The 26,025-nt window shown below is 42.8% G+C and overlaps 1 protein-coding gene and 1 long non-coding RNA gene across 6 annotated transcripts in view; one reads left to right on the forward strand and one right to left on the reverse strand.

The window, feature by feature from the left end:
• ppp1r42 (protein phosphatase 1, regulatory subunit 42) overlaps window positions 1-26,025 on the forward strand; it is a 223,005-nt gene that overhangs the window by 37,812 nt on the left and 159,168 nt on the right. For all 5 annotated transcript variants that reach the window (XM_070875368.1, XM_070875387.1, XM_070875407.1 and 2 more), the window contains exons 4-7: window positions 1,215-1,381; window positions 3,524-3,662; window positions 5,716-5,832; window positions 23,861-23,978. In XM_070875368.1, the coding sequence (XP_070731469.1) occupies window positions 1,215-1,381; window positions 3,524-3,662; window positions 5,716-5,832; window positions 23,861-23,978 (541 nt within the window). The remainder of the gene's footprint in view (window positions 1-1,214; window positions 1,382-3,523; window positions 3,663-5,715; window positions 5,833-23,860; window positions 23,979-26,025) is intronic.
• On the reverse strand, window positions 1,512-10,835 carry LOC139274710 (uncharacterized). The gene is made up of 3 exons (XR_011595577.1): window positions 10,536-10,835; window positions 2,614-2,852; window positions 1,512-1,726 (listed from the first exon to the last, which is right to left on the reverse strand). It is a non-coding gene; the product is annotated as an uncharacterized lncRNA (long non-coding RNA).

The following is a 26,025-nucleotide window of genomic DNA, read 5'->3' on the forward strand; positions in this document are numbered from 1 at the left end:
CCTGGCTTTTGTACTCTGTGCCTCTATTTATAAAGTCCAGGATCCCACATGCTTTATTAACTGCTTTGTTAGTCTATCCTACCACCTTGAAAGATTTGTGCACAAACAACCCCAGATCTCTCTGTTCCTGCACCCCCTTTAAAATTGTATCATTTAGCTTGTATTGGCTCTTCTCATTCTTCCTACCAAAATGCATCACTGCGTTGAATTTCATCTGCCATATGTCCACTCATTCAATCAGCCTGTCTATGCTCTCTTGAAATTTATCACTATTTTCCTCACTGTTTATTATGCTTCCAAGTTTTGTGTCATCTGCAAATTTCAAATTTGTGCCCTGTACCCCCAAGTCCAAGTCATTAAAGTATATCAAAAACAGCAGATGTCCTAGTACTGAACGCTGGGGAACACCACTGTATACCAGTCTGAAAAATAACCATTGACCACAACTCTCTGTTTTCTATCCCTTAGCCAATTTTGTATGAATGCTGTTACTGCCCCTTTTATCCCATGAACTTCAATTTTGCTAACTAGCCTATTATGTGGTACTTTAACAAATGCTTTTTTGAAAGTCCACATACTCAATCAAGTTAGTCAAACACGATTTGCCCTTAGCAAATCCATGCTTGCTCTCCTTTATTATTCCATGCTTGTCCAAGTGGCTTTTAATTTTCTTCCGGACTAGTGTTTCGAAAAGCTTGCCCGATGTTAAACTGACTGGCCTGTAATTGCTAGGTTTATCCTTCACCCCTTTAGTGGGTGAGTATCACAACTTCACGATCTTCGTGTATTTTAATGCCGAATCTCTTGGCGAGGTACCAGTGTCGCCAAGCTTGTGGAGGAGCAGGGCAACTTGGACAGCAATGTCCTAATTTCTATGTTTAGCTGCACATGTGTGGACGCCAGAAGTTACTGTCCGATTTACTCCCGAATAACGGTGAGCGCTGATTGCCTTACCATTGGACAATTTGTTGGAAGGCCGTGCTGCAATGATTTAGTTTTAAAGCACTAAAATGAATAATAATAGTACATATGTAATGTAAATATTCTCAGTAATTTAAGTATAGCATACAGGAATACATATTTCTGCAGTTTTAATACAACAAAAGTGTGCATATATGCAGATATTTGAAGCTGAAAGATTTGTAAAACTGCATTAAAAAAATGTTTTTTATGGAGTTTTTTTGTAAAATCAAGTTTGCTTTTTTCTGTTTCAGGATGACTTCTCTGCATGCAAGAACCTATCTGTCTTATATTTATACGACAACAACATCACACAGATTCATAATTTAGGTTTTGCTTTTAATCTCACCCATCTGTACCTGCAGAACAATGATATAACACACATTGCAAATCTCTCCTCGCTACAAAACCTCTCCAAATTGTAAGCCAATGCTAACATTTGTTTCTTTGAAAAAAATGTTGAAAGAAAAAATATAATGAGAAAAATGGTATGCACTGTTGAGCCAAATTCAGGAAGAATGAAAGAATTTGCATTTATAAAGTGCCTTTTATGACCTCGATTAATGTCCTAATTAATTACTTTTGAAGTACAGTCAAAGTTGTAATGTAGAGAACCGTTGAAGCCAATTTGCTCACAGCAAGTTCTCAGAAACAGCAATGATAAATGACCAATTGAACTGTTTTAGTAGTGTTCACAGTGGGATAAATGTTGGCCAGGGCACTGCTTGTCTTCTTTGAGTACTGCCATGGGACATCTTACCTCCACCTGAAAGGACAGAAGACACCTCAGTTTAATGTTTCATTCGAAAGACGGCACCTCCAACAGTGTAGCACTTCCTCAGTACTACACTGGAGTGTCAACTGAGATTATGTGCTCAGGTCCTGGATTAATGGCATCTGCACAATGAATATTTAAATATTTCATGGAGGGATTTGAACCTGAGGATGAGAATTTTAAATTTGTGCTGTTATTTTATTGGGAGCCAATGTAGGTCAGTGAGCACAGAGGAGATGGGTGAATGGGGCTTGGTGCGAGTTAGGATATGGGCAGCAGAGTTTTGAATGAGCTCAAGTTTAAGGAGGGTGGAAAATGGGAGGCCAGCCAAGAGAGCATTGGAATAGTTGAGTTTGGAGGGAACTAAAGCGTGGATGAGGTTTTCGGTAGCAGATGGGCTGAGACTGAGGCAGGGGCAGAGACAGTCGATATTGGGTGGAAGTAGATGGTCTTTATGATGGAGAGGATATGGTATCAGAAGCTCAGTTTTGGGTCAAATAGGATGCTGAGGTTGCAAACAGCCTGAGACAGTGGCCAAGGAGGAGGTTGGAATCAGTGGCTAGAGAACGGAGATTGTGGTGGGAGCTGAAGGCAATGGCTTCGGTCTTCATGATATATAGTTGGAGGAAATTTCGGCTGGAATCCAGGGCTGGATGTTGGGCAGGTAGTCCGGTAACACAGAGTCAGTGGAGGGGTTGAGAGAGGTGCTGTTGGTGAACTAGAGCTGCGTATCATCAAAGTACATGTGGAACCTGACAAATTTGTCTTTGGATAATGTTACCGAGGTGTAGCATGTAGATGAGAAATAGGAGGGGACCAAGGATTGATCCTTGGAATGCGGGGGCTGAAAATATAGGGGCTGAAATTGGTGGACTTACCGACTGCTGCTGCCGAGTTTTCTGGGCGTTCTCCCCTCCGAGCGAGTTTGATGGAGACCTCCCCTCGGCGGGGACGGAAGACCGCTGGGGACCGCCCGCTGACGTCCGCTGGCGTGCAACGTGCGTAAGTGTCCTCCCGCCCACTGAGCTGCCAGTTTGGTCCGGGCGGTCCTCCGCTGCAGCAGGGGAAAGGACCGGCGCGTGGAGGCAGGTCTAACCTCAATGGTAAGTAAGAAGACCTGCAAAAAAAGATTAGTAAACTTTTCTTTATTTTTTTGCAGCGATTCAGGTGAATGGAGCCCCCCAAAGGTTTTCTACTGTTTTTTTTTAATTTTTTGGAATTTTAAAATTTTATCTGTTTCCCCTCCACCTCCATGGGGCCCGACTCAATCCTCGGCGGTACTTTGCCGAGGATTGCATTTGCCGCCGAGAATGGGAGCTCCTGCCCGCTGCCACCCAGATTCAGGGCATAAGTCCCTTTCTTGCCACTGGGCAGTCTTTCCAGGACATTTTTAATGAAACTTCCGCCCAAAGTAATGTCAGGATCTCAGCGGTCCTTTGGGTGGCACTTGGCCGGAACTTAGCTTTCACCAAGTTCGGGGCCATAAGTTTATCTCTGGATAATTGTCTCTCTGACACTTAGAGTGCTTCATAGAGATGAGGCACTATCTACTGGAATGGCTGAGAATCCTCTTTATACAATGTACTTCTTTATTAATTTTAACCAATAAGGGAATTAAGGGTTATGGGGAGCGGGCGGGTAAGTGGAGCTGAGTCCACGGCCAGATCAGCCATGATCTTGTTGAATGGCGGAGCAGACTCGAGGGGCTAGATGGCCTACTCCTGTTTCTAATTCTTATGTTCTTATGTTCTTATGTTCTTACAGGGATATGTTTATTTTTACATGTAGGTATCTAGGTGGCAATTGCATTTCTGTAGTGGAAGAGCTAGAGGGATTAACAGAGCTCCGGGAGTTACATATAGAGAATCAACGCCTTCCACTTGGGGAGAAGCTACTCTTTGATCCTAGGACTCTCCAATCTCTAAAGGTAAATAATTGTTGCAGTTACATTTGATTTTAGCTTTCTTAGGTTTCACACAAATCTTTGATATTGTGGGACTATGTGGCTTAAAGAGTATCTTTTCACATGGTAGAAATCAATAATTATGAAATCAAAGTAAAAAACATAAAAATATGATATCTATTCTCTTCTTTCTGGTCAAATAATCTTCATGCACCATCTAGAATCAAGAGAGTAAACTGCGGAACTGTTCCCACAGCTCGGCCAGATAGTCAACCTATCCTCATAGTGGCACTCATGATATCAGGAATGTGCTATGTGGTGAATATTGAATGCAAACCCAAGTCTTACCATGTTGTGCATAGAGCTGCCAAACTAAAGTTGTGATTTAAAAAAAATATATAACATTTTCACATGGAAAAAGCGAATTTAGTTGAAAGGAAACAGTTTTATTTCTACAATAGAAACAGGAAATGCTGGAAACACAGCAGGTCAGGCAGTATCTATGGCATAAAAAAGAGTTAACGTTTCAGGCCAATCTTTCAGTAATTTTTTTCCCCCTTTTTATCTACGCACAGTGCTAATTATTGCTTACTCAATATGTCCTGTGCAAATAATTTGTCTAACATAATTGCATTTTCTTCTGTTGCGAAGGCTATGTTGAGGTGTGGAGTACTTGTCTTCATGATTTTCTTGGTTTGTGTAGACATATAATTTGGGAAGACAATCACTGTTAAATTACAGCAACTTCTTTGGAGGGAGATACTCTTTATAGTTTCATGTGATATTTGGGTTAGAGATTTCAAATATGGGAGTGTCAAAAAGTTTGTAACTTTTGGTCAGAGGTGTTTGTGATGCTGGAACAAGTAGCTACAAAATGGATTCCCTGGTGTTCTGCTCTGACATTTCCAGGTAACCACTGGTCTTTATAGACCTGCCACAAGTTTTGACTTGTTCCTGCTGCTCTGAACTTTTGTTTGTAAAACTTATGTCATGGACGAATCAGAAAGATGATAATTATCATAATTTGCTGGTAGCTCCTCTAGAAAATATCTACATTTGAGAGCAATAAATCCTTACCCTGCTGATTTGGTATGTTATTTCCCCCTAACGCCTTTTGTTATTTCATGCAGGATACCAAAATCCTGCAGGTGACCTGATGCCACATCTCTAATTGTGTCACTTTAATCTTTAGGAATTATGTGAAAACAGCATGGGTTAAACTCCGTTTCCAGTTTTGTGTTTCTCAATCTGAGGAAGTGTATCATTCAAACTGACACTGCAGTCATGGTGTCATCCTAAGGATCAATTGAGATGGAGGAATTCATGATTGAGTGTTCCATGTCCTTCCATTCTTTATTAGACATGATTTATTATTGAGCCACCTGCATATTTTTTTAATGAAAAGGAACAATTATTGGATTATAATATATTAATTGCATTATTTTCTGGAAATTTGGTGTGAATTATTGTTTCTAATTATATCAATATCAGCCACAACACCCAGCATTGATGAAAGAAAATTGATTAAAATAGCCTTTACCAATGCCAGAGAATATGAAATTGCACTTCCCTGATGAAGCCTCACCTGCCAGGAATGAATATTGGGAATTCGTGTGTGCACTTCACATAATTTTCTGTACATTAAGATTAATAGATGAGATCTCATGGAGAACCCAGTGGGCAAAGTTGCACACTGGGAGTGTGATTTTTTTAAATATACTCCATTTATATATAATTTTTAACTGACAATTTTTTAGGATTTACCAGCTACATTTATACATTTTTTAGGCTTCACTCTCATAGTCTACTATATGACCTTTATACTTGTAATCGTTCTCGGATATCCATTATTCCCTATGAAATGCTCATCATAAAATCATTAATTTTGATTTTATTGTACTGACCTACATTGACAATTACTATGACAATTATTGCAAATTGAAGTAGGATACTAACTGTGTCAGTCCTATTGACTTGACTTATGCATCATCAAATATAGAAAATAGGAAAAAAATAAGAGTAAATAGGGAACTTTTATAAAAATAAATGAATCTACAATTATTTTTTATTTATACAGAAATCCTTGTGTGTTTTGAACATCAAGAAGAATAATATTGATGAAATTAAAGAATTGGCTTGTCTTGGGAACCTGAATCAGTTTATGGCAGAAGACAATCGGATTCGAGATATAAAGGTAATCTTAATTGAAAAACAAGAAAATTCTTAAAGCAAGTCTCCATATGCTATGCTTTGTTCACAGCTGCAAAGGTGAGCAGGCAACCTGCCATCAGACCTCTGCTAATACTATTACCTTTCCGTTTTTCAAATGAGACATTAAACCGAGGCTCCGTCTGCTCTCAGGTAGATGTAAAGGATCCCATGACACTTTTCGAAGAGAAGGAGAGGAGTTCTTCCTGGTGTCCTGGCCAATATTTATCTCTCAACCAATATCACTAAAACAGATTATCTGGTCATTATCTCATCACTGTTTGTGTGACCTTGCTGTGCGCAAATTGGCTGCTGCATTTCCTACATTACCATAGTGACTACATTTCAAAAGCACTTCATTGGTTGTGAAGTGCTGTTGGACATCTTGACGTTGTGAAAGACAAGGATTTCCTTTTTCTATTCTTTGCGAGCGAATGAAAGAAAGTGATTGCTTGCACCTTTTTTAAAAAACCTGTTACAAACATACGAAAATGATGGGCAGGAAAAGAACAGCTGGTCCATCAGGACCACCCCACATTCATTATGGTGAGGAGATTGGTCCCAGGGTTTCCAGAATCGGGACGTCTGATTTCGTCTCCGAAATCCGGAAATACCCAAAACTCGGCTTGGGTTTCCGGATTCGGGGCGTCGGATTTCATCGCCGAAATCCAGAAATACCCGAAACTCGGCCCAGGGGTTTCCAGATTCGGAATGTCTGACTTCTATTCTGAAATCCAGAAAAAAACGGAATGGCCTCAGTCCCGAGGTTTCCGGATTTCGGAGGTTGTACCTGTACAACAAAGTGGTTTGCTATGTCACTGAGAGAGTATTGAGTCAACCATGTTGACTAAAATCACTTATAAGTCAGACTAGGTAAGGGTGGTAGGTTCACTTCTCTGAAGGACATTAGTGAACCAGTTGGGTTTAAAAAAGGAGGCAGACCAAAAAGCAGAAAACTATAGACCAGTTAGCCTAACATCTGTTGTTGGGAAAATGCTGGAGCCCATTATTAAGGAAGCAGTAGTGGGACATTTGGAAAACCATAATTCAATCAAGCAGAGACAGCATGGTTTTATGAAAGGGAAATTATGTTTCACAAATTTGATGGAGTTCTTTGAGGATGTAACGAGCCAGATTGATAAGGGGGAACCAGTGGTTGTGGTGTATTTTGATTTCCAAATTGGCATTCGATAAGATGCCACATAAAAGGTACTGCACAAGATAAAAGTTCACAGGGTTGGGAGTAATATATTAGCATGGATAGAGGATTGGTTGACTAATCAATCCTCTATCCATGCTAAATGGTCATTTTCCAGTTGGCAAACAGTGACTAGTGGGGTGCCGCAGGGATCGGTGCTGGGTCCTCAACTATTTACAATCTATATTAATGACTTGGATGAAGGGACCAAGTGTAATGTAGCCAAGTTTGCTGATGATATAAAGATGGTGAGAAAGCATATTGTGAGGAGGACATAAAAAAAATCTGCAAAAGGATATAGACAGGCTAAGTGATTGGGCAAAAATTTGGCAGATGGAGTATAATTTAGGAAAATGTGAGGTTATCCACTTTGGCAGAAAAAATAGAAAAGCAAATTATAATTTAAATGGAGAAAAATTGCAAAGTGCAGTACAGAGGGACTTGGGGATCCTTGTGCACGAAATACAAAAAGTTAGTGCGCAGGTACAGCAAGTAATCAGGAAGGCAAATGGAATGTTGGCCTTTATTGCAAGGGTGATAGAGTATAAAAGCAGAGAATTCCTGTTACAACTGTACAGGATATTGGTGAGGCCACACCTGGAGTACTGCGTACAGTTTTGGTCTCCGTATTTAAGGAAGGATATACTTGCATTAGAGGTTGTTCAGAGAAGGTTCACTTGCTTGATTCCAGAGATGAGGGGGTTGACTTATGAGGAGAGGTTGAGTAGGTTGGGCCTATACACATTGGAGTTCAGAAGAATGAGAGGTGATCTTATCGCAACATATAAGATAATGTGGGGGCTTGACAAGGTGGATGCAGAAAAAATATTTCCACTCGTAGGGGAAAATTAAAACTAGTGGACATAGAATAAGGGGCCACCCATTTAAAACTGAGATGAGGACAAATTTCTTCTCTGAGGAATTGTAAATCTATGGAATTCTCTGACCCAGAGAGCTGTGGAGGCTGGGTCATTGAATATATTTAAGGTGGAGATAGACAGATATTTGAGCGATAAGTGAATAAAGGGTGATGGGGAGTGTGCAGGGAAGTGGAGCGGAGTTCATGATCAGATCAGCCATGATATTAAATGGCAGAGCAGGCTCGAGGGGCCAGGTGGCTTACTCCTGCTCCTATTTCTTATGTTGTTATGTTTTTATAACAGTCCCATAGCTTTCATTATCATTTTATTTCTGGTGTCAGTCAACAAATTACCAATTTTATTGAATTTAATTTCACAACTTCCTATGGTGGGATTTGAACTATCTATGGTAGTCTAGTACCAAAGCATGACACTACAGTACCAGAACAGAATGATTCTCTTCCGCACTGTGGGCATGCAACTAATGCATGCTCAGCACCATCCCTATGGTGGGACAATTACAACAACAACTTGCATTTATATAATAGCTTTAATGTAGAAAAATGTCAGATAGTGCTTCAGAGAGGAATAAATTATTGGGAACAAGATGTTGGTACTGATTGCCATTGCCACTCTGTACTGACTGTAGAATTCGATTGATCCGCAGAGGTTTCAATTTTCCTTTTGGAGCAAATCTTTCTTTTCCTCTCCTGTGTCAACGAAGTACAGGCTGTCATCTGACTTTTCAGACACAAGGCCAGCGAGCCTTATAGTAAAGTGCTTCACTCAATCAGGCTCAATCACAGCTTTCAAAAGCGGGATGGCTAAATACCTGAAAGAAAAAAAATTGCAGGTCTACGGGGAAAGGGCGGGGGAGTGGGACTAGCTGAAGTGCTCTTGCTGGCACAGGCTCGATGGGCTGAATGGCCTTCCGTGCTGTAACTATTCTATGATTTTATCCTGATCTCCTTTTTTCCCTCCACTTTGCAATGAGAAATAATAGAGGAATCGAGGTGATAAATCTGCATCCTAGCTCTGCATTTTCAGTTTTGTTGATTTCTAAATTTATGTCTTACTTTGTGTAAAATTAAAAAATCAGCCGGTTTTCGCAATTGAAATAATCGAAAACCTGAAATACGATTTGTGCAACAAGACTTGCTTTTATAACAGTAAAATGTAGTCCATGTTGCTCCTCAGAGGACTCAGTGAGCAACCAGTAATACAGATAAGGAAGGTCCATGGGTTTGATCCCATGTCTACTATGTTAGCTGATAGAGTAACTAAACAAATGTTATAATTGCCCTCACTACCGTTTAGTTAAGGAAGGGATTCTACCATTACAGATTTTATGCTGTTTTATCTCTAAAGTATTAACTGAGTTATTCTCTGGTTAACCAGAAATAATAACTAAGAAAAAAATTGCTTCTGGACAACCAGCCAATGAGTAAGTTAAAAGCCTATTCATGTTAAAAACTGAGTGCCAAAATATGAAATACACTGAAATTTATGCAGTAAAAAGTATAAGAAGAAAATCTAAAATGTCAGTGTTGAGTTAGCTGTGGCTATATTTTACTATGTTCCCTATTCCAAATTCCTTAGTTACTTTGTCTCCCACCCATTTTCTAAAAAGATCTTGCTGAAAAATAAGTAAATCGATTTTATTTGCTCGGAAATTAGTATTTTTTTAAAATCCTAATGTGCAAGAATCATTGAGTGCGTACAAACAGAATCATGTAGGTGAAAGCTATTATGTTTGTACTGTACCTAAGAATGACTCACAAGGCAATGTGTTGTACTCAAACTGTAATGACTTTGGTCCGTTATTCCTAACTCCAGAGTGAGGCAGCCACGTGGCGGCTCCCTTTTTATACAGCCCCTGCCACCAGGGCAGGACAGGAAACCCCGGTCTCCACCAGTTGCACCCTCTAGTGGTGCCAGTATATATATACACAGTGTAAACCTTATTGATAATACATCAGATAAACAAGTCTCCATCTTATGCAACTATACAGTGACTACACTATATCTATAGTATGCATATATAACATCACACTCCCCGAAGTCCTTTGTGCCAATTACCTTTGCACTATGTGCTCTGGCTTAGCTCTCCCCAGACTTAAGTGCCAATAGCCCTTGCACCTTGGCTGTGCTTTGGCTTGGCTCTCTCTCTGTTAACCCCCAAGTTCTTTTGCCACAACATTGGGTAGTGGTTACCAGTTTGGATGGTTCGATGATGCAGTGGAGGTTCCAGAGGGTTCTGGGTGTGATCCGTGTGTGTGTCCATGGTTAAATACATCCATTTCCCGCCACCTCCGGCCCCCTTCTCCCACAGCGAGATCATATAGCTGGCCCGTTACATAAACATACAGTGCAAGTACAAAGAAAGGAAGAAAAAAAAGGTTTTTTTACAGTTTGTATCGTGACACCTTGGTTCAGTGACTTACATTCATTACATTTTACGGTCGTGCGCCAGGATTGGGTAGATTGCATTCATGGTTCAGTCATGGTCAGTACTGAGGTAGCAGTACAGGTATGCGAGGACGCTAGTTCCAGAGCAACCGGATGGGGTTCCAGTCATCCCGGATGGTGGCGCTGCGCCCCCTGCTAGCGGGGTGGGCTTGGTTCGCTCACCTTTGCTGTTGCCTAGTGGTGGGCAGAGCCACGGAGGCCACCCTGTCCTCCTTTGAGGGTTGCAGAATCTTCTGCCTTCTTTCTAATGATGTTGGGAACTTGGCTGTTCCAGGTCCCGTTTGGGGAACTCGTTGGTTCTGACCTTTCGCTCCCAGACATGGCCGAGGTAGCGACTGGGTCTGGGGGCTGCAACAGCGGCCGACTGCGTGTATTGGCGCCGTTTTCGTTTCCAGGTCCGTGGCAATAGTGTCATCGGGTGCCTGCAGCGTGGTATAGACCTGGGGCAGGGTATCAGGATAAGTGCCTTCACCCTCCTGAGGTCGCTGGCCTATAACTTGTGGGGACACCTGGGGCAGAGCATCTTTACCCTCCCGAATTCGCTCGCTTGCTACTTTTGGGGACACTCTGTTCCCGACATCTCGCAACATTTTGTTCTTTGCATTCTTAATCGGTTCGTTACATTGATTGCCATACATATAATGTCTCTAAGTTCAGTTGGTTGCAGGTCTCCTTTAAGAGAACCCTGCCACGCCACTCTGCACCTCGCTGCAGCAGGAAGCCACCTTGCCTCTGTCCTCGAGGTCGACTGCCTTAATCCTTCTCTCCCGCGATTCTGCCACAAAAGCTGGAAGAGTGCCTGTGAATTCGATCTTCCTCCCCAGGAGTCCTGCCACTGGAGCTGGGAAGGTACTTTTAGGTCATTACGGTCGGATCATTGCCATGCAGTCATAATGGACGGTCTGTGCCTCAGGTGCTGCGTTGGTCTGTTCTCTGGTGCCTGGCCCAAGCGAAGGTGAGATTTTGCTCTGCATCTGAGCACAGTGGACATCGATTGCTGGAGTGAAGAGGTCTTCCCATTTCCACTGGATCTTCCCCATCCACCTTCTTCCGAACAGTGTTGGACCATCACCTGCAACAATCCACAGAGGTAACTTGTGCACCACGCCATTATGGATTACGCTTACATCTGCACGACCAAGAACTGGGATCAGCTTCTTGGTGTAGGTGCGCAACTTTTCCTGTACTGGAATCAGCTCGGGTCGTTGTTCGTTCCATAACCTCTCGAAGGCATCCTGGCTCATCACTGGCTCGCTCCCGTGTCCACTTCCATTAACACTGGAACGCCGTTTATCTCGACTTACATCTTCACTGGAGGACAATCGGTGGTGCAGGTATACACTCCATACACTTCTTCTTGGGGCTGAGCTGCCATCCTGGCCAAATCATAATTCAAAGTCATTGACCGACTCCTCTGCTAGGCGGCGAGTCGTTTGGTGGAGGAGGATTTCCTGGAGTGTATTAGGGATGGTTTTCTGGACCAATATGTCGAGGAACCAACTCGAGGGCTGGCCATCCTAGACTGGGTAATGTGTAATAAGAAAGGACTAATTAGCAATCTTGTTGTGCGAGGCCCCTTGGGGAAGAGTGACCATAATATGGTAGAATTCTTTATTAAGATGGAGAGTGATACAGTTAATTCAGAGACTAGGGTCCTGAACTTAAGGAAAGGTAACTTCGATGGTATGAGATGTGAATTGGCTAGAATAGACTGGCAAATGATACTTAAAGGGTTGACGGTGGATCGGCAATGGGAAACATTTAAAGGTCACATGGATGAACTTCAACAATTGTATATCCCTGTCTGGAGTAAAAATAAAACGGGGAAGGTGGCTCAACTGTGGCTAACAAGGGAAATTAGGGATAGTGTTAAATCCAAGGAAGAGGCATATAAATTGGCTAGAAAAAGCAGCAAACCTGAAGACTGGGAGAAATTTAGAATTCAGCAGAGGAGGACAAAGGGTTTAATTAGGAGGGGGAAATAGAGTATGAGAGGAAGCTTGCTGGGAACATAAAAACTGACTGCAAAAGCTTCTATAGATATGTAAAGAGAAAAAGATTAGTGAAGACAAACGCAGGTCTCTTGCAGTCAGATTCAGGCGAATTTATAATGGGGAACTAGGCAGGAAATTGTGTTGGGGAAATTGATGGGATTGAAGGCCGATAAATCCCCGGGGCCTGATAGTCTGCATCCCAGAGTACTTAAGGAAGTGGACCTAGAAATAATGGATGCATTGGTGATCATTTTCCAACAGTCTATCGACTCTGGATCAGTTCCTATGGACTGGAGGGCAGCTAATGTAACACCACTTTTAAAAAAAGGAGGGAGAGAGAAAATGGGTAATAATAGACTGGTTAACCTGACATCAGTAGTGGGGAAAATGTTGGAATCAATTATTAAAGATGAAATAACAGCGCATTTGGAAAGCAGTGACAGGATTGGTCCAAGTCAACATAGATTTATGAAAGGGAACTCATGCTTGACAATTCTTCTGGAATTTTTTGCGGATGTAACTAGTAGAGTGGACAAGGGAGAACCAGTGGATGTGGTGTATTTGGATTTTCAAAAGGCTTTTGACAACGTCCCACACGAGAGATTGGTATACAAAATTAAAGCATATGGTATTGGGGGTAATGTACTGACGTGGATAGAGAACTGGTTGGCAGACAGGAAGCAGAGAGTCGGGATAAACGGGTCCTTTTCAGAATGGCAGGCAGTGACTAGTGGGGTGCAGCAGGGCTCAGTGCTGGGACCCCAGCTATTTACAATATACATTAATGATTTAGATGAAGGAATTGAGTGTAATATCTCCAAGTTTGCAGATGACACTAAACTGGGTGGCGGTGTGAGCTGCGAGGAGGACGCTAAGAGCCTGCAGGATGACTTGGACAGGTTAGGTAAGTGGGCAAATGCATGGCAGATGCAGTATAATGTGGATAAATTTGGGGTTATCCACTTAGGGGGCAAAAATAAGAAGGCAGAATATTATCTGAATGGCGGTAGATTAGGAAAAGGGGAGGTGCAATGAGACCTGGGTGTCATGGTACATCAGTCATTGAAAGTTGCCATACACATACAGCAGGTGGTGAAGAAGGCAAATGGTATGTTGGCCTTCATAGCTAGGGGATTTGATTATAGGAGCAGGGAGGTCTTACTGCAGTTGTACAGGGCTTTGGTGAGGCCTCACCTGGAATATTGTGTTCAGTTTTGATCTCCTAATCTGAGGAAGGACGTTCTTGCTATTGAGGGAATGCAGCGAAGGTTCACCAGACTGATTCCCGGGATGGCTGGACTGACATATGAGGAGAGACTGGATTGACTGGGCCTTTATTCACTGGTGTTCAGAAGGATGAGAGGGGATCTCATAGAAACATATAAAATTCTGACGGGACTGGACAGGTTATAAGCAGCAAGAATGTTCCCGATGTTGGGGAAGTCCAGAACCAGGGGACACGGTCTAAGGATAAGGGATAAGGTATTTAGGACCGAGATGAGGAGAAACTTCTTCACTCAGAGAGTTGTTAACCTGTGGAATTCCCTACCGCAGAGAGTTGTTGATGCCAGTTCATTGGATATATTCAAGAGGGAGTTAGATATGGCCCTTACGGCTAAGGGGGTCAAAGGGTATGGAGAGAAAGCAGGAAAGGGGTACTGAGGTGAATGATGAACCATGATCTTATTGAATGCTGGTGCAGGCTCGAAGGGCCAAATGGCATACTCCTGCACCTATTTTCTATGTTTCTATGTTTCTGCAACGCCAGCATGGTGCTACTCGATTAGCACCCCTTGGCGGACTCTGAGTTCTGGAACCCTGAGGTCTGTGCTCTCTGCCGGGGCAGAGCCATGTTCTACAGTCTTACCTGTGCAAGGTACCATTCTGTGTACAGTACTTGCCGGGTTTGAGTACAGAGGATGAATAATTTGGTTGGTTCTGCAGGTTGAAGTCATGAACACCTGACATGCTGATGGCTTTCTGCAGGTTGACTGTGGTGTCGGCAGATAATAGCTAGTGAAGGAGGCCCTCGTGGCCAATTCCTATAACGAAGATGTCTCGCAATGCTTGGTTGAGGTGCGTGCCAAAATCACACAGTGCCGCAAGTCTCCTGAGGAGTTGATATTCTTATTCCTGTATGCATGTTTTGTTCTGTTAAGTTCGTCTCCATTGTAAACAATTGGTCATGTTACATTACACTGTGCTTACAGCATCACCTACAGGTAAAAATCCATTAAGTATCTGTTTACGGAATTCCTGTGGTTACGGTCGCAACAAAGCGTTGTTAGTCCGGCAACGATAACCTCTGCTCAGATTAAAGGCCCGAGTGGTTTTAAACAACAAGCTTTAATATACATTGAGTAATAACAGTATTGCTTTTATACAACTGTCCTATAGTATTACATTAAATGGCGAGCAATTAATACAACTTGTTTTTCTTCATAAAGTCTCATTCAAGCTGATCAAACTTGGAGAGCTGGATTTTCGGCTTTGATGTTTTTGGGGCGATAATGGCGATGGGACGGTAAAGTTAGTACCCGGGAACAGTTAGTGCCTCAGTAAGTAAGTTTGGGCAGCTGGGCCCCGAGTCAGGGGATGCTAAGGGAGGCGTTGTGCACCTCTCTTAGGGCGTTAGGATGGGGACTTCCCGAGCTGAAGAGCCGGGTCGGAAGCGCTCCGAGAGATGCCTTGGAGGGGGAAAAAAACACCTAAAAAAACCCCCACAAAAACATTCCCAAAACATTGCCCACGCCACCACAACACAAATCGCAAGCAAAATGAAAAGAAAACACAATCACACTTATCTTAGGAGTCCATTACATACCTCTCTGCTGTCAGGATCGTTGGAACGCCTGATTTCCCAAATGGTCAGTGCGAGGTGCGCTTCAGGGCATATGGGTCAGGCAAGAGTCAAAACTTGCGCCGGTGTCGCAACCAGGGCGTTGCACACCCGCCGGCATTAAACCGGACCCGAGGATTGCTGCAGGCTGACGGCCTGGCCAAAACACCTCACCGCTGCCATCGTTCCACTCCGGGGCGAAAAACGGAGCAGAGAGGAACCGAAAATCCACCTCTTAATCTTTCGTGGATGGATTTCCAACTATCCCAAGAGCGTCTGAAGTTAGGGGGGAAAATGTCCCAACTCTTATACTATTCGGCTACCTTGGGCAGCATCTACGCAAACGGTATGCGTAGGTGCACGTTGGCTGATGCCACGTATTTAGGTGTTTACCCCACTTCTAATCTTTTGGCCTTCATCTTTGTTCTACAAGCTTTGTTTAATGTGTAGGCCAGGTGGACTTGTAGGCTTCCATAATTCTGACTATCTTTCAGATGAGACGTTGAACTGAAGCCCTGTCTGCTCTCTCAGACCCTACGGCACTATTTTAAAGAATCCCATCGCGTTGCATTCAGTGAGTTAAGACCAAGAACACATTACAGAAGAGGACAGGAAGAAAGAAGCAGGAGGGGAGCAAATGGGAGGGACAGAAGAGAAGAGGGGACAAAGGAGGAAGATTATAAGGGAGGAGTGGAGAAAAGATATGAGGAGAAAAGGGGAAGGAGAGGATGAGTAAATTTATATGGGAGAAAGGGGATGAAACTTAGGCCTAGAAACTCGATTAAGCCTGAAAACGGGTGGCGCCATCATGGCCAGGGTTAACAACTGGCCATAAAAAGAGCGAAGGTAGCATTGTTATTTTGGTGCCGACTCCTGATTTAAATGAACACAATGCAGAACCTCCCGTGGATCGTGATTTTTCAGGCAATAAGATCAGCAGGAGGCCGAAGGTCGGGTCTAATCTATCTGTGCAGCGTTATCGAGAAATCGCGATTTATTAAAGTGAAGTGTAATGTTTCCGGTTATGTTTCTCGTGTTCTATAGGTTGACAGGGTAGGTATGCAAGATAAATTAAAGCGTAAAAATATACTAAACTATCATATTTTAAAGAATGCAACTAATATTTCCGATTCTACTCCTTAGAATACATGAGCATAAGAAATAGGAGCAGGAGTAGGCCATTCGGCCACTCAAGCCTACTCCGCCATTCAATGAGATCATGGTTGATCTTCTACCTCAACTCTACTTTCCTGTACTATCCCTTGATTCCCTTAATATTCAAAAATCTATCGAGCTCTGTATTGAATATACTCAACGACTGAGCATCCACAGCCCTCTGGGGTAGAGAGTTCCAAAGATTCACTACCCTCTGAGTGAAGAAATTTCTCCTCATCTCAGTCCTAAATTGCCGACCCCTTATTCTGAGACTGTGACCCCTGGCTCTAGACTCCCCAGCCAGGAGAAACACCCTCCCTGCATCTATCCTGTCAAGCCCTGTAAGATTGTTGAATATTTCAATGAGATCACCTCATTCTTCTAAACTCTAGAGAATATAGGCCTAGTCTACTCAATCTGTCCTCATCGGACAATCCTCCCATCCCAGAAATCAGTCTGGGGAACCTTTGTTGCACAAATAAATAAATAAATAAAAATAAAAGCAACCTATTCTTTTAATACACATACGTAGTGAATGAGCTTTGTTATTGCAGAGGCTTTTCACTAAGTCTTTTATCGAGTATACCTCGCTAGAAAGTACCCAGATGAGCATATTAAAAGGGCAATGGTGCACCGCAATTGGGAGATTTGTTTGCAATACTGGATGTCAGAGCCGGCATAGGTGATCCATGATTCCTCCCTGAATAGACCAACACTGGAACCCGCAGACTGGGATGGTGGGGCCCTGGGTATGCCTCGCTGCACCCCACCACTGGGACCCTCAACCTCGGAAGGTGTGAAACCATGGAATGTCCCACCAACACTCAAACCACTAGTTACGGAAGGGGCTGTCACCTCCATGAACGGCACCTCCTCCAAAGTCAGTACAACAGTTGGAGCTTCATCCAGCTCCATCTCCTCCCCCTCCCCCTCACCTCTATGTTCTTGGTCTGGAGGGTTGGATTGGAAGATGTTCTCCTCTTCAGGCTCATCCTTGTCTGAATCTTCTTCTGCATTGTCAGGGTTGGCCTCAAGTTCTGCAAAAGATAACAGAACAGTCAAATGGTTAGCAGCAGATGAGGGGGCAGGATGGGTGGCATGAGTATGCTCACACATTGCAGGCCATGCAGCAGGCTGATTTGAAGGACCATGATGAATTTGCAGGACTTGCCCTTTCCCTCAAGTGTGGGCCCAGCTTGTGAAGTACTGATTGCTTTTTTCCAGGCAGAACCCATCAGAGCAGCGACCCTCTCTTCCAAGTGTGTTAGTGGGTGCAGATTTGCCGGACCTCCTCCTGTTCAAGTTCTTTTCCTTTTATTATGTGCCACCTTCCTCTGCAAAGATGAAAATGCAACTTTTTAGAGAGGGTGTCTTTCTGCTGAATGGGACATATACAGTTGGTCACATTTACAATTGCAATTCCATTGAATGAAAACATTACTTACACTAACTACTTGACCAAGGTCCTGCCATTTCTTTTTACACTGGCCTACAGATCTCTTGGTGGTAACCACTGCGCAGTAATCTTCTGCAACTTGGTTTCAGCGTTTCTTTATTTCTTTGGGTGGCACTTTTATGTGACCTCTGCTGGTGTCCAGCTCCTGCCATCTGTTCTCAATCACAGTAACTAGTGCCTCCACTTCTTCCACCAAGAAATTCTTGGTCCTTGCACTGCGTTGCATCTTGTATTGCTGCAGCTGCGATTTTTCCAATGGTCTCACACAGCACTCAACATTCTCACACACAATTGGCTCTTTAAAAATGGCTGATTGCCAAATCCGAGCTGTACTGAGCATGCGCGTCCATTGGAACGACATCAAAAACATAACTTTTTTGTTCCTGCGCATGCACAGAAGATGCGGCTTCGTTTTTCGGCGCAGACAGCAGGCTCCACCCCCGAGGTGACTGGACACGCTCTGCAGCGCTAAATTCGAATTATACATTGGGGAAACTTTGGCAAAATATTTCTGGCCTAAAGAAATGGGCGTAACTCTGGCAATATGCCAGAAAACGGGCTTGGGGAAAATAGAGCCCATAAACAGTAAACATTTACAAACCCCAAATATCATTTAATTTCCAGTTTACTGACAAAACTTATTAGTATGATTTGAAAATCTGGTGTACAAGTGTAAGTCTTGCATTACACAACTGACCGATAGTATGGACCAGGCCTTTAGATGCAGTTCAAGTCCCCCAGACTGTTTGTAATAATTTCCTTTTCTGTACACATTATGTACCAGAATTTACTGACCTGCTCTGGTTGAGTCCTGACATGTAACATATATAGAACTGGCATTCAATCTGCTGATGTGTTTCTATAGCAATGATCATGAGACATTTCACTGGACTGGACATACTCTACATAATTATTGAAGACTTTGGTGGCAATCTATAGATCTGCGCCATTTTCTCTTGGGTCGACATGCTGGCAACAGCTGCATCCACAGACATGCTTTGGAGAGGGAGTTAAGAAGAGTGACTGCGTCCAAAAATCGCTTGGCGTGTGTCAATTTGGTGTTGCACGCCAACTGATGTCTCGCTCTTGATCAATAAAATATTTGAGGCGAAAGCAGGCAACGGCAGCTCTGCCGACCTGCCCAATATGGCATCTGCCGCGTTCCGTGCCAGAAATGGCCGGAAGCAAGGCAGCTGCCATTTTTTATTCAAAACCAGCCTTAGTGGCCAGCACTAAAGGTTCCAGTTTCTCGGCCTTGGTATTCCTTAAAGGAGAGGATCAACAAGTCATGTAGGAAAGAAGTCTACAATACAGTAATCATATATGGACTCTGAAGGGAGTGGGGCTTGATGGGCTGAATTGCCTTTTCATGTTCTAAAAATAATGTTTTGTGAATATTTAAAATTTATGACTGAAAAGAACTGGTTGCTCTAATCATAGAAAGTGATTTAAGAAAACTTTATTGCCACAGTCTCAAGAACCTATATAAAATATGAAATGCCTTCAATATCTGATACTAACATCAACATTTATCCACAATATGTTTGTTATTTTACAAAAAGCAGCAAATGTTCTCAAGGCGAGATATTGCAAATACATTTTAAATTGCCATTTTAATATTTGTACAGTCATTTTCCATTTTTATTGCTGAAGCATTCTGTGATCTAGAACATACATTATAGTTCAATTGTTTTGAATAACGAGTTTTCTGGTGTTACTATTTACCTTTTAAATGAGAAGATGTTTCTCCAATTTTTTTAATGCATGTTATGATGAAAAATATGTGTGACAGTGGCATTTATAGATAACGAGCAAAAAATTAAACTGGTAATTGCTCTGAATTTTTAAAATAAAATTGTAAGAAAACATTTTATGTTATTTATTATATGTCTTCATTGTGTTCATGCTTCACTCGTCAACATAGAAACATAGAAACATAGAAAATAGGTGCAGGAGCAGGCCATTCAGCCCTTCTAGCCTGCACCGCCATTCAATGAGTTCATGGCTGAACATGAAACCTCAGTACCCCCTTCCTGCTTTCTCGCCATACCTCTTGATCCCCCGAGTAGTAAGGACTTCATCTAACTCCCTTTTGAATATATTTAGTGAATTGGCCCCAACCACTTTCTGTGGCAGAGAATTCCACAGGTTCACCACTCTCTGGGTGAAGAAGTCTCTCCTCATCTCGGTCCTAAATGGCTTACCCCTTATCCTTAGACTGTGACCCCTGGTTCTGGACTTCCCCAACATTGGGAACATTCTTCCTGCATCTAACCTGTCTAAACCCGTCAGGATTTTAAACATTTCTATGAGGTCCCCTCTCATTCTTCTGAACTCCAGTGAATACAAGCCCAGTTGATCCAGTCTTTCTTGATAGGTCAGTCCTACCATCCCGGGAATCAGTCTGGTGAATCTTCGCTGCACTCCCTCAATAGCAAGAATGTCCTTCCTCAAGTTAGGAGACCAAAATTGTGCACAATACTCCAGGTGTGGCCTCACCAAGGCCCTGTACAACTGTAGCAACACCTCCCTGCCCCTGTACTCAAATCCCCTCGCTATGAAGGCCAACATGCCATTTGCTTTCTTAACCGCCTGCTGTACCTGCATGCCAACCTTCAATGACTGATGTACCATGACACCCAGGTCTCGTTGCACCTCCCCTTTTCCTAATCTGTCACCATTCAGATAATAGTCTGTCTCTCTATTTTTACCACCAAAGTGGATAACCTCACATTTATCCACATTATACTTCATCTGCCATGCATTTGCCCACTCACCGAACCTATCCAAGTCACTCTGCAGCCTCATAGCATCCTCCTCGCAGCTCACACTGCCACCCAACTTAGTGTCATCCGCAAATTTGGAGATACTACATTTAATCCCCTCGTCTAAATCATTAATGTACAATGTAAACAGCTGGGGCCCCAGCATCGAACCTTGCGGTACCCCACTAGTCACTGCCTGCCATTCTGAAAAGTACCCATTTACTCCTACTCTTTGCTTCCTGTCTGACAATAAGTTCTCAATCCACGTCAGCACACTACCCCCAATCCCATGTGCTTTAACTTTGCACATTAATCTCTTGTGTGGGACCTTGTCGAAAGCCTTCTGAAAGTCCAAATATACCACATCAACTGGTTCTCCTTTGTCCACTTTACTGGAAACATCCTCAAAAAATTCCAGAAGATTTGTCAAACATGATTTCCCCTTCACAAATCCATGCTGACTTGGACCTATCATGTCACCATTTTCCAAATGCGCTGCTATGACATCCTTAATAATTGATTCCATCACTTTACCCACTACTGAGGTCAGGCTGACCGGTCTATAATTCCCTGTTTTCTCTCTCCCTTTTTTAAAAAGTGGGGTTACATTGGCTACCCTCCACTCGATAGGAACTGATCCATAGTCAATGGAATGTTGGAAAATGACTGTCAATGCATCCGCTATTTCCAAGGCCACCTCCTTAAGTACTCTGGGATGCAGTCCATCAGGCCCTGGGGATTTATCGGCCTTCAATCCCATCAATTTCCCCAACACAATTTCCCGACTAATAAAGATTTCCCTCAGTTCCTCCTCCCTACTAGACCCTCTGACCCCTTTTATATCCGGAAGGTTGTTTGTGTCCTCCTTAGTGAATACTGAACCAAAGTACTTGTTCAATTGGTCTGCCATTTCTTTGTTTCCCGTTATGACTTCCCCTGATTGTGACTGCAGGGGACCTACGTTTGTCTTTACTAAGCTTTTTCTCTTTACATACCTATAGAAACTTTTGCAATCCGCCTTAATGTTCCCTGCAAGCTTCTTCTCATACTCCATTTTCCCTGCCCTAATCAAACCCTTTGTCCTCCTCTGCTGAGTTCTAAATTTCTCCCAGTCCCCAGGTTCGCTGCTATTTCTGGCCAATTTGTATGCCACTTCGTTGGCTTTAATACTATCCCTGATTTCCCTTGATAGCCACGGTTGAGCCACCTTCCCTTTTTTATGTTTACGTCAGACAGGAATGTACAATTGTTGTAATTCATCCATGCGGTCTCTAAATGTCTGCCATTGCCCATCCACAGTCAACCCCTTAAGTATCATTCGCCAATCTATCCTAGCCAATTCATGCCTCATACCTTCAAAGTTACCCTTCTTTAAGTTCTGGACCATGGTCTCTGAATTAACTGTATCATTCTCCATCCTAATGCAGAATTCCACCATATTATGGTCACTCTTCCCCAAGGGGCCTCGCACAATGAGATTGCTAATTAGTCCTCTCTCATTACACAACACCCATTCTAAGATGGCCTCCCCCCTAGTTGGTTTCTCGACATATTGGTCTAGAAAACCATCCCTTATGCACTCCAGGAAATCCTCCTCCACCGTATTGCTTCCAGTTTGGCTAGCCCAATCTATGTGCATATTAAAGTCACCCATTATAACTGCTGCACCTTTATTGCATGCACCCCTAATTTCCTGTTTGATGCCCTCCCCAACATCACTACTACTGTTTGGAGGTCTGTACACAACTCCCACTAACGTTTTTTGCCCTTTGGTGTTCTGCAGCTCTACCCATATAGATTCCACATCATCCAAGCTAATGTCTTTCCTAACTATTGCATTAATCTCCTCTTTAACCAGCAATGCTACCCCACCTCCTTTTCCTTTTATTCTATCTTTCCTGAATGTTGAATACCCCTGGATGTTGAGTTCCCAGCCCTGATCATCCTGGAGCCACGTCTCCGTAATCCCAATCACATCATATTTGTTAACATCTATTTGCACAGCTAATTCATCCACCTTATTGCGGATACTCCTTGCATTAAGACACAAAGCCTTCAGGCTTGTTTTTTTAACACCCTTTGTCCTTTTAGAATTCTGCCGCACAGTGGCCCTTCCTGTTCCCCGCCCCGGGCCTCTCCGCCCCCACCCCCCCCCATCTCCCCTCCGTCTCCGTCAACAAAGTATTAAATTTATACGACCTTGGTACGTAATTGATTGGCCATAGATTGTTTCAGAAAAGATACATTTATTCCCCTCACAATTTAGTCAGGAACAAGTGGAAAATTATAGATTTTCTTAAATAGATTATGACAGACAGTCAGCGAGTTGACAAATTGGTGTCTGCAGATGCAGTTAGCAGAATTGAGCAAGACAGGCAAGATAAAGATTGGAGCACTGTGGTCACATACAGGTTCATAACTAGCCATCATTAGCTGAAGAAAAGTCTGCTGCAATGTCTGCTGAGTCGGTTGATGCTCCTGCCTTGAATATAATTTGCTCTTGAGTATTTTGTGGCAGACCTCTGAGTGACGAGCATGACATGATCATTTATCAAAGCAAAGGAAACCCCCCAAAGAGAGTCCCTTTAGGACTGATTATCGAATAGTTGGAAAGTGGAACCGCTTTATTAGAGGCAGGAAGGCAATGTACAATAAAACCAAGTCCAAAGGCTAATCATATTTCCACTAGGACTAATGGTCTGTTAGATAAACACTCTCTTCTTGAGACACTTGTCTGGCTTGAAACCAAGTTAACTGTCATTTAAATCAACCGAGCTTCTCTAGGCAGGTTTTGCTCAAAAATGAGTGTGTATAGTTGCCTATTGTATCTGTTTTTTTAATTGTGTAACTAGATTTTAAAAAAAACCTGAGGTGAAAAGAATATTTGAACTTATTATTTGTCATATTTACAATAATGAAACGAATTGTGCTTAAAGTTTGTACTTGCATTTAATGCAACATAGTTTTTGATTTTTGAGGAAAGTTTGTTGCACTATAATACTTTTATTAAATTAACGTGCAGTAATATGTGTCATATTTTAAAATGTATCTTGTTATTTTTCTATACACAAAATGCATTCTATCAATAATATAGGAGTGAGGAATAATTTATTTCATAGCTGTCAATTTAATACTTTACATTAAACAAAGTTTATATTTTTAAGGTTCCTAATTTTTAGTGAGGAATTATGCAAATGAACGCAGTTCTTATTAAAACTGAGCAAAGACTAAGCTTAGAAATGTTAGATATTAAAATCTTCCTTTATTCACAAATACAGGAACTGGAATATGTATTGAGCCAGTGGCAAAAACTCTGGTATCTGGATCTGAGTGGAAATCCTGTGTGCCAGAAAGCAAAATACAGAGATAAAGTAATGGTGATGTCTACAAGCCTGGGTAAGAAATATTGGGCTGGATTTTCCAGTCTTCTGCGCTCCGTTTTTTGCCCCGGAGTGGCAGCAATGGTGGTGGTGAGGTCTACTGGGCAGGCAGTCAGCCTCCAGTGCCCCACAGCGATCCTCTGGTCCGGTTTTGTGGTGGCGTAGAACAGCACTGCCCGGAAGAGCTGCGCCGGTGTGCAATGCCCCTGGTTGTGACACCGTCTGCCTGGAAGCGCGCCTTGCAATGACCGCTTGGGAAATCAGGACGGTCCAACCATTCCGTTGGCGAATAGGTGAGTAATGGACTCCTCATCATCCTCATCATAGACAGTCCCTCGGAATCAAGGAAGACTTGCTTCCACTCTTAAAATGAGTCCTTAGGTGGCTGACCAGTCCAATACGAGAACCACAGTCCCTGTCACAGGTGGGACAGATAGTCGTTGAGAGAAAGGGTGGATGGGGCTGGTTTGTCGCACGATCTTTCCGCTGCCTGCGTTTGATTTCTGCATGCTCTCGGCGATGAGACTCAAGGTGCTCAGCGCCCTCCCGGATGCACTTCCTCCACTTAGGGTGGTCTTTGGCCAGGGACTCCCAGGTGTTAGTGGGGATGTTGCTCTTTTTCAGGGAAACTTTGAGGGTGTCCCTGTAACGTTTCCTCTGCCCACCTTTGGCTCATTTGCCACGAAGGAGTTCCGAGTAGAGCGCTTGCTTTGGGAGTCTCTTGTCTGGCATGTGAACGATGTGGCCTGCCCAGCGGAGCTGATCAAGTGTGGTCAGTGCTTCAATGCTGGGGATATTGGCCTGGTCAAGGACGCTAATGCTAGTGCTTCTGTCCTCCCAGGGGATTTGTAGGATCTTGCGGAGGCATCGTTGGTGGTATTTCCCCAGTGACTTGAGATGTCTACTGTACATGGTCCATGTCTCTGAGCCATACAGGAGAGCAGGTATTACTACAGCCCTGTAGACCATGAGCTTGGTGGCAGTTTTGATGGCCTGGTCTTCAAACACTCTTTTCCTCAGGCGGCCGAGTGTGTGTGTGTGTGTGTGTGAGTGTGATTGCTTTTTCTTTACATTTTTTTAGTGATTTGTGTTGTGGTGGTGTGGGAATGTTTTGTGTTTTTTTTAGGTCCCCCTGACGTCTCTCGGAGCGCTTCTGGGCTGGCTCTTTAGCTTCCCATCATAGCGTCAAGAGAGGTGTACAATGCCTCCCTTAGTGCTGCATCCCCTGATGCAGGACTCAGATGCCCAAACTTACCAACTGAGGCGCAAACTATTCCTGGCCGCTAACTTTCCCACCCAGCCGCCATTATCGCCACAAAAACATAAAAGCCTAAAATCCAGCCCACTGTATTAGTTTCAATATTCTAATAGGCAGAATCAAAATAGCATTCATTTTTATTAAGTGGGGAGGTGATGGTGCGTCTTTCAATTCAATCTTTTATATACACAAAACAATATACCAGTATACTTCCTCCATAGTATTATCTGACATTCCATGAAGTGGAATCCAAGGTGCAGTGAGACTGACTAGGTTATGCTAATTTAATATTAAAAATCCTATTAGCAGAAGCTAGATGTGGTGTATAGCTTCAGCCACCTGTATGATATGTCATGTTAGCATGCTATATAAAGCTTGACAAATCTTGAGTTACAAAATTTCTGTTAATCCTTCTTAAAAAATTACCAGAAATAAAATGACTATATGCATTAAAAGCAATTAAATCAAACAAGTCATTTACATTCAATGTTTTAACAAATCGACATTCAATAAATAAGTCAGTATATGTCATATGCAGAATTATTAATCAGTGTTCCTTATAGTTCGAAACTCTAGCATAGTGCCATATTTATAGTAGGAATTTTGAATCTCTCACTGTTGACAATTTTCTGGTGCACACTAAATTAATTTAAACCAGCCATTTTTATATTTTGTATAAATTTTTTGTGTCACTGCTCTGAGTCAACAACAACTTTCATTTATGTGGCGTCTTTAACACGGATAAATGTACCAAATTACTTTACAGAGGTATAATCAAAAAGCTGGAAATATCATTAGGTCAAAG

The sequence above is a fragment of the Pristiophorus japonicus genome, chromosome 1 (genome assembly GCF_044704955.1).
Source record: "Pristiophorus japonicus isolate sPriJap1 chromosome 1, sPriJap1.hap1, whole genome shotgun sequence".
NCBI classification, from domain to species: Eukaryota; Metazoa; Chordata; class Chondrichthyes; family Pristiophoridae; genus Pristiophorus; species Pristiophorus japonicus.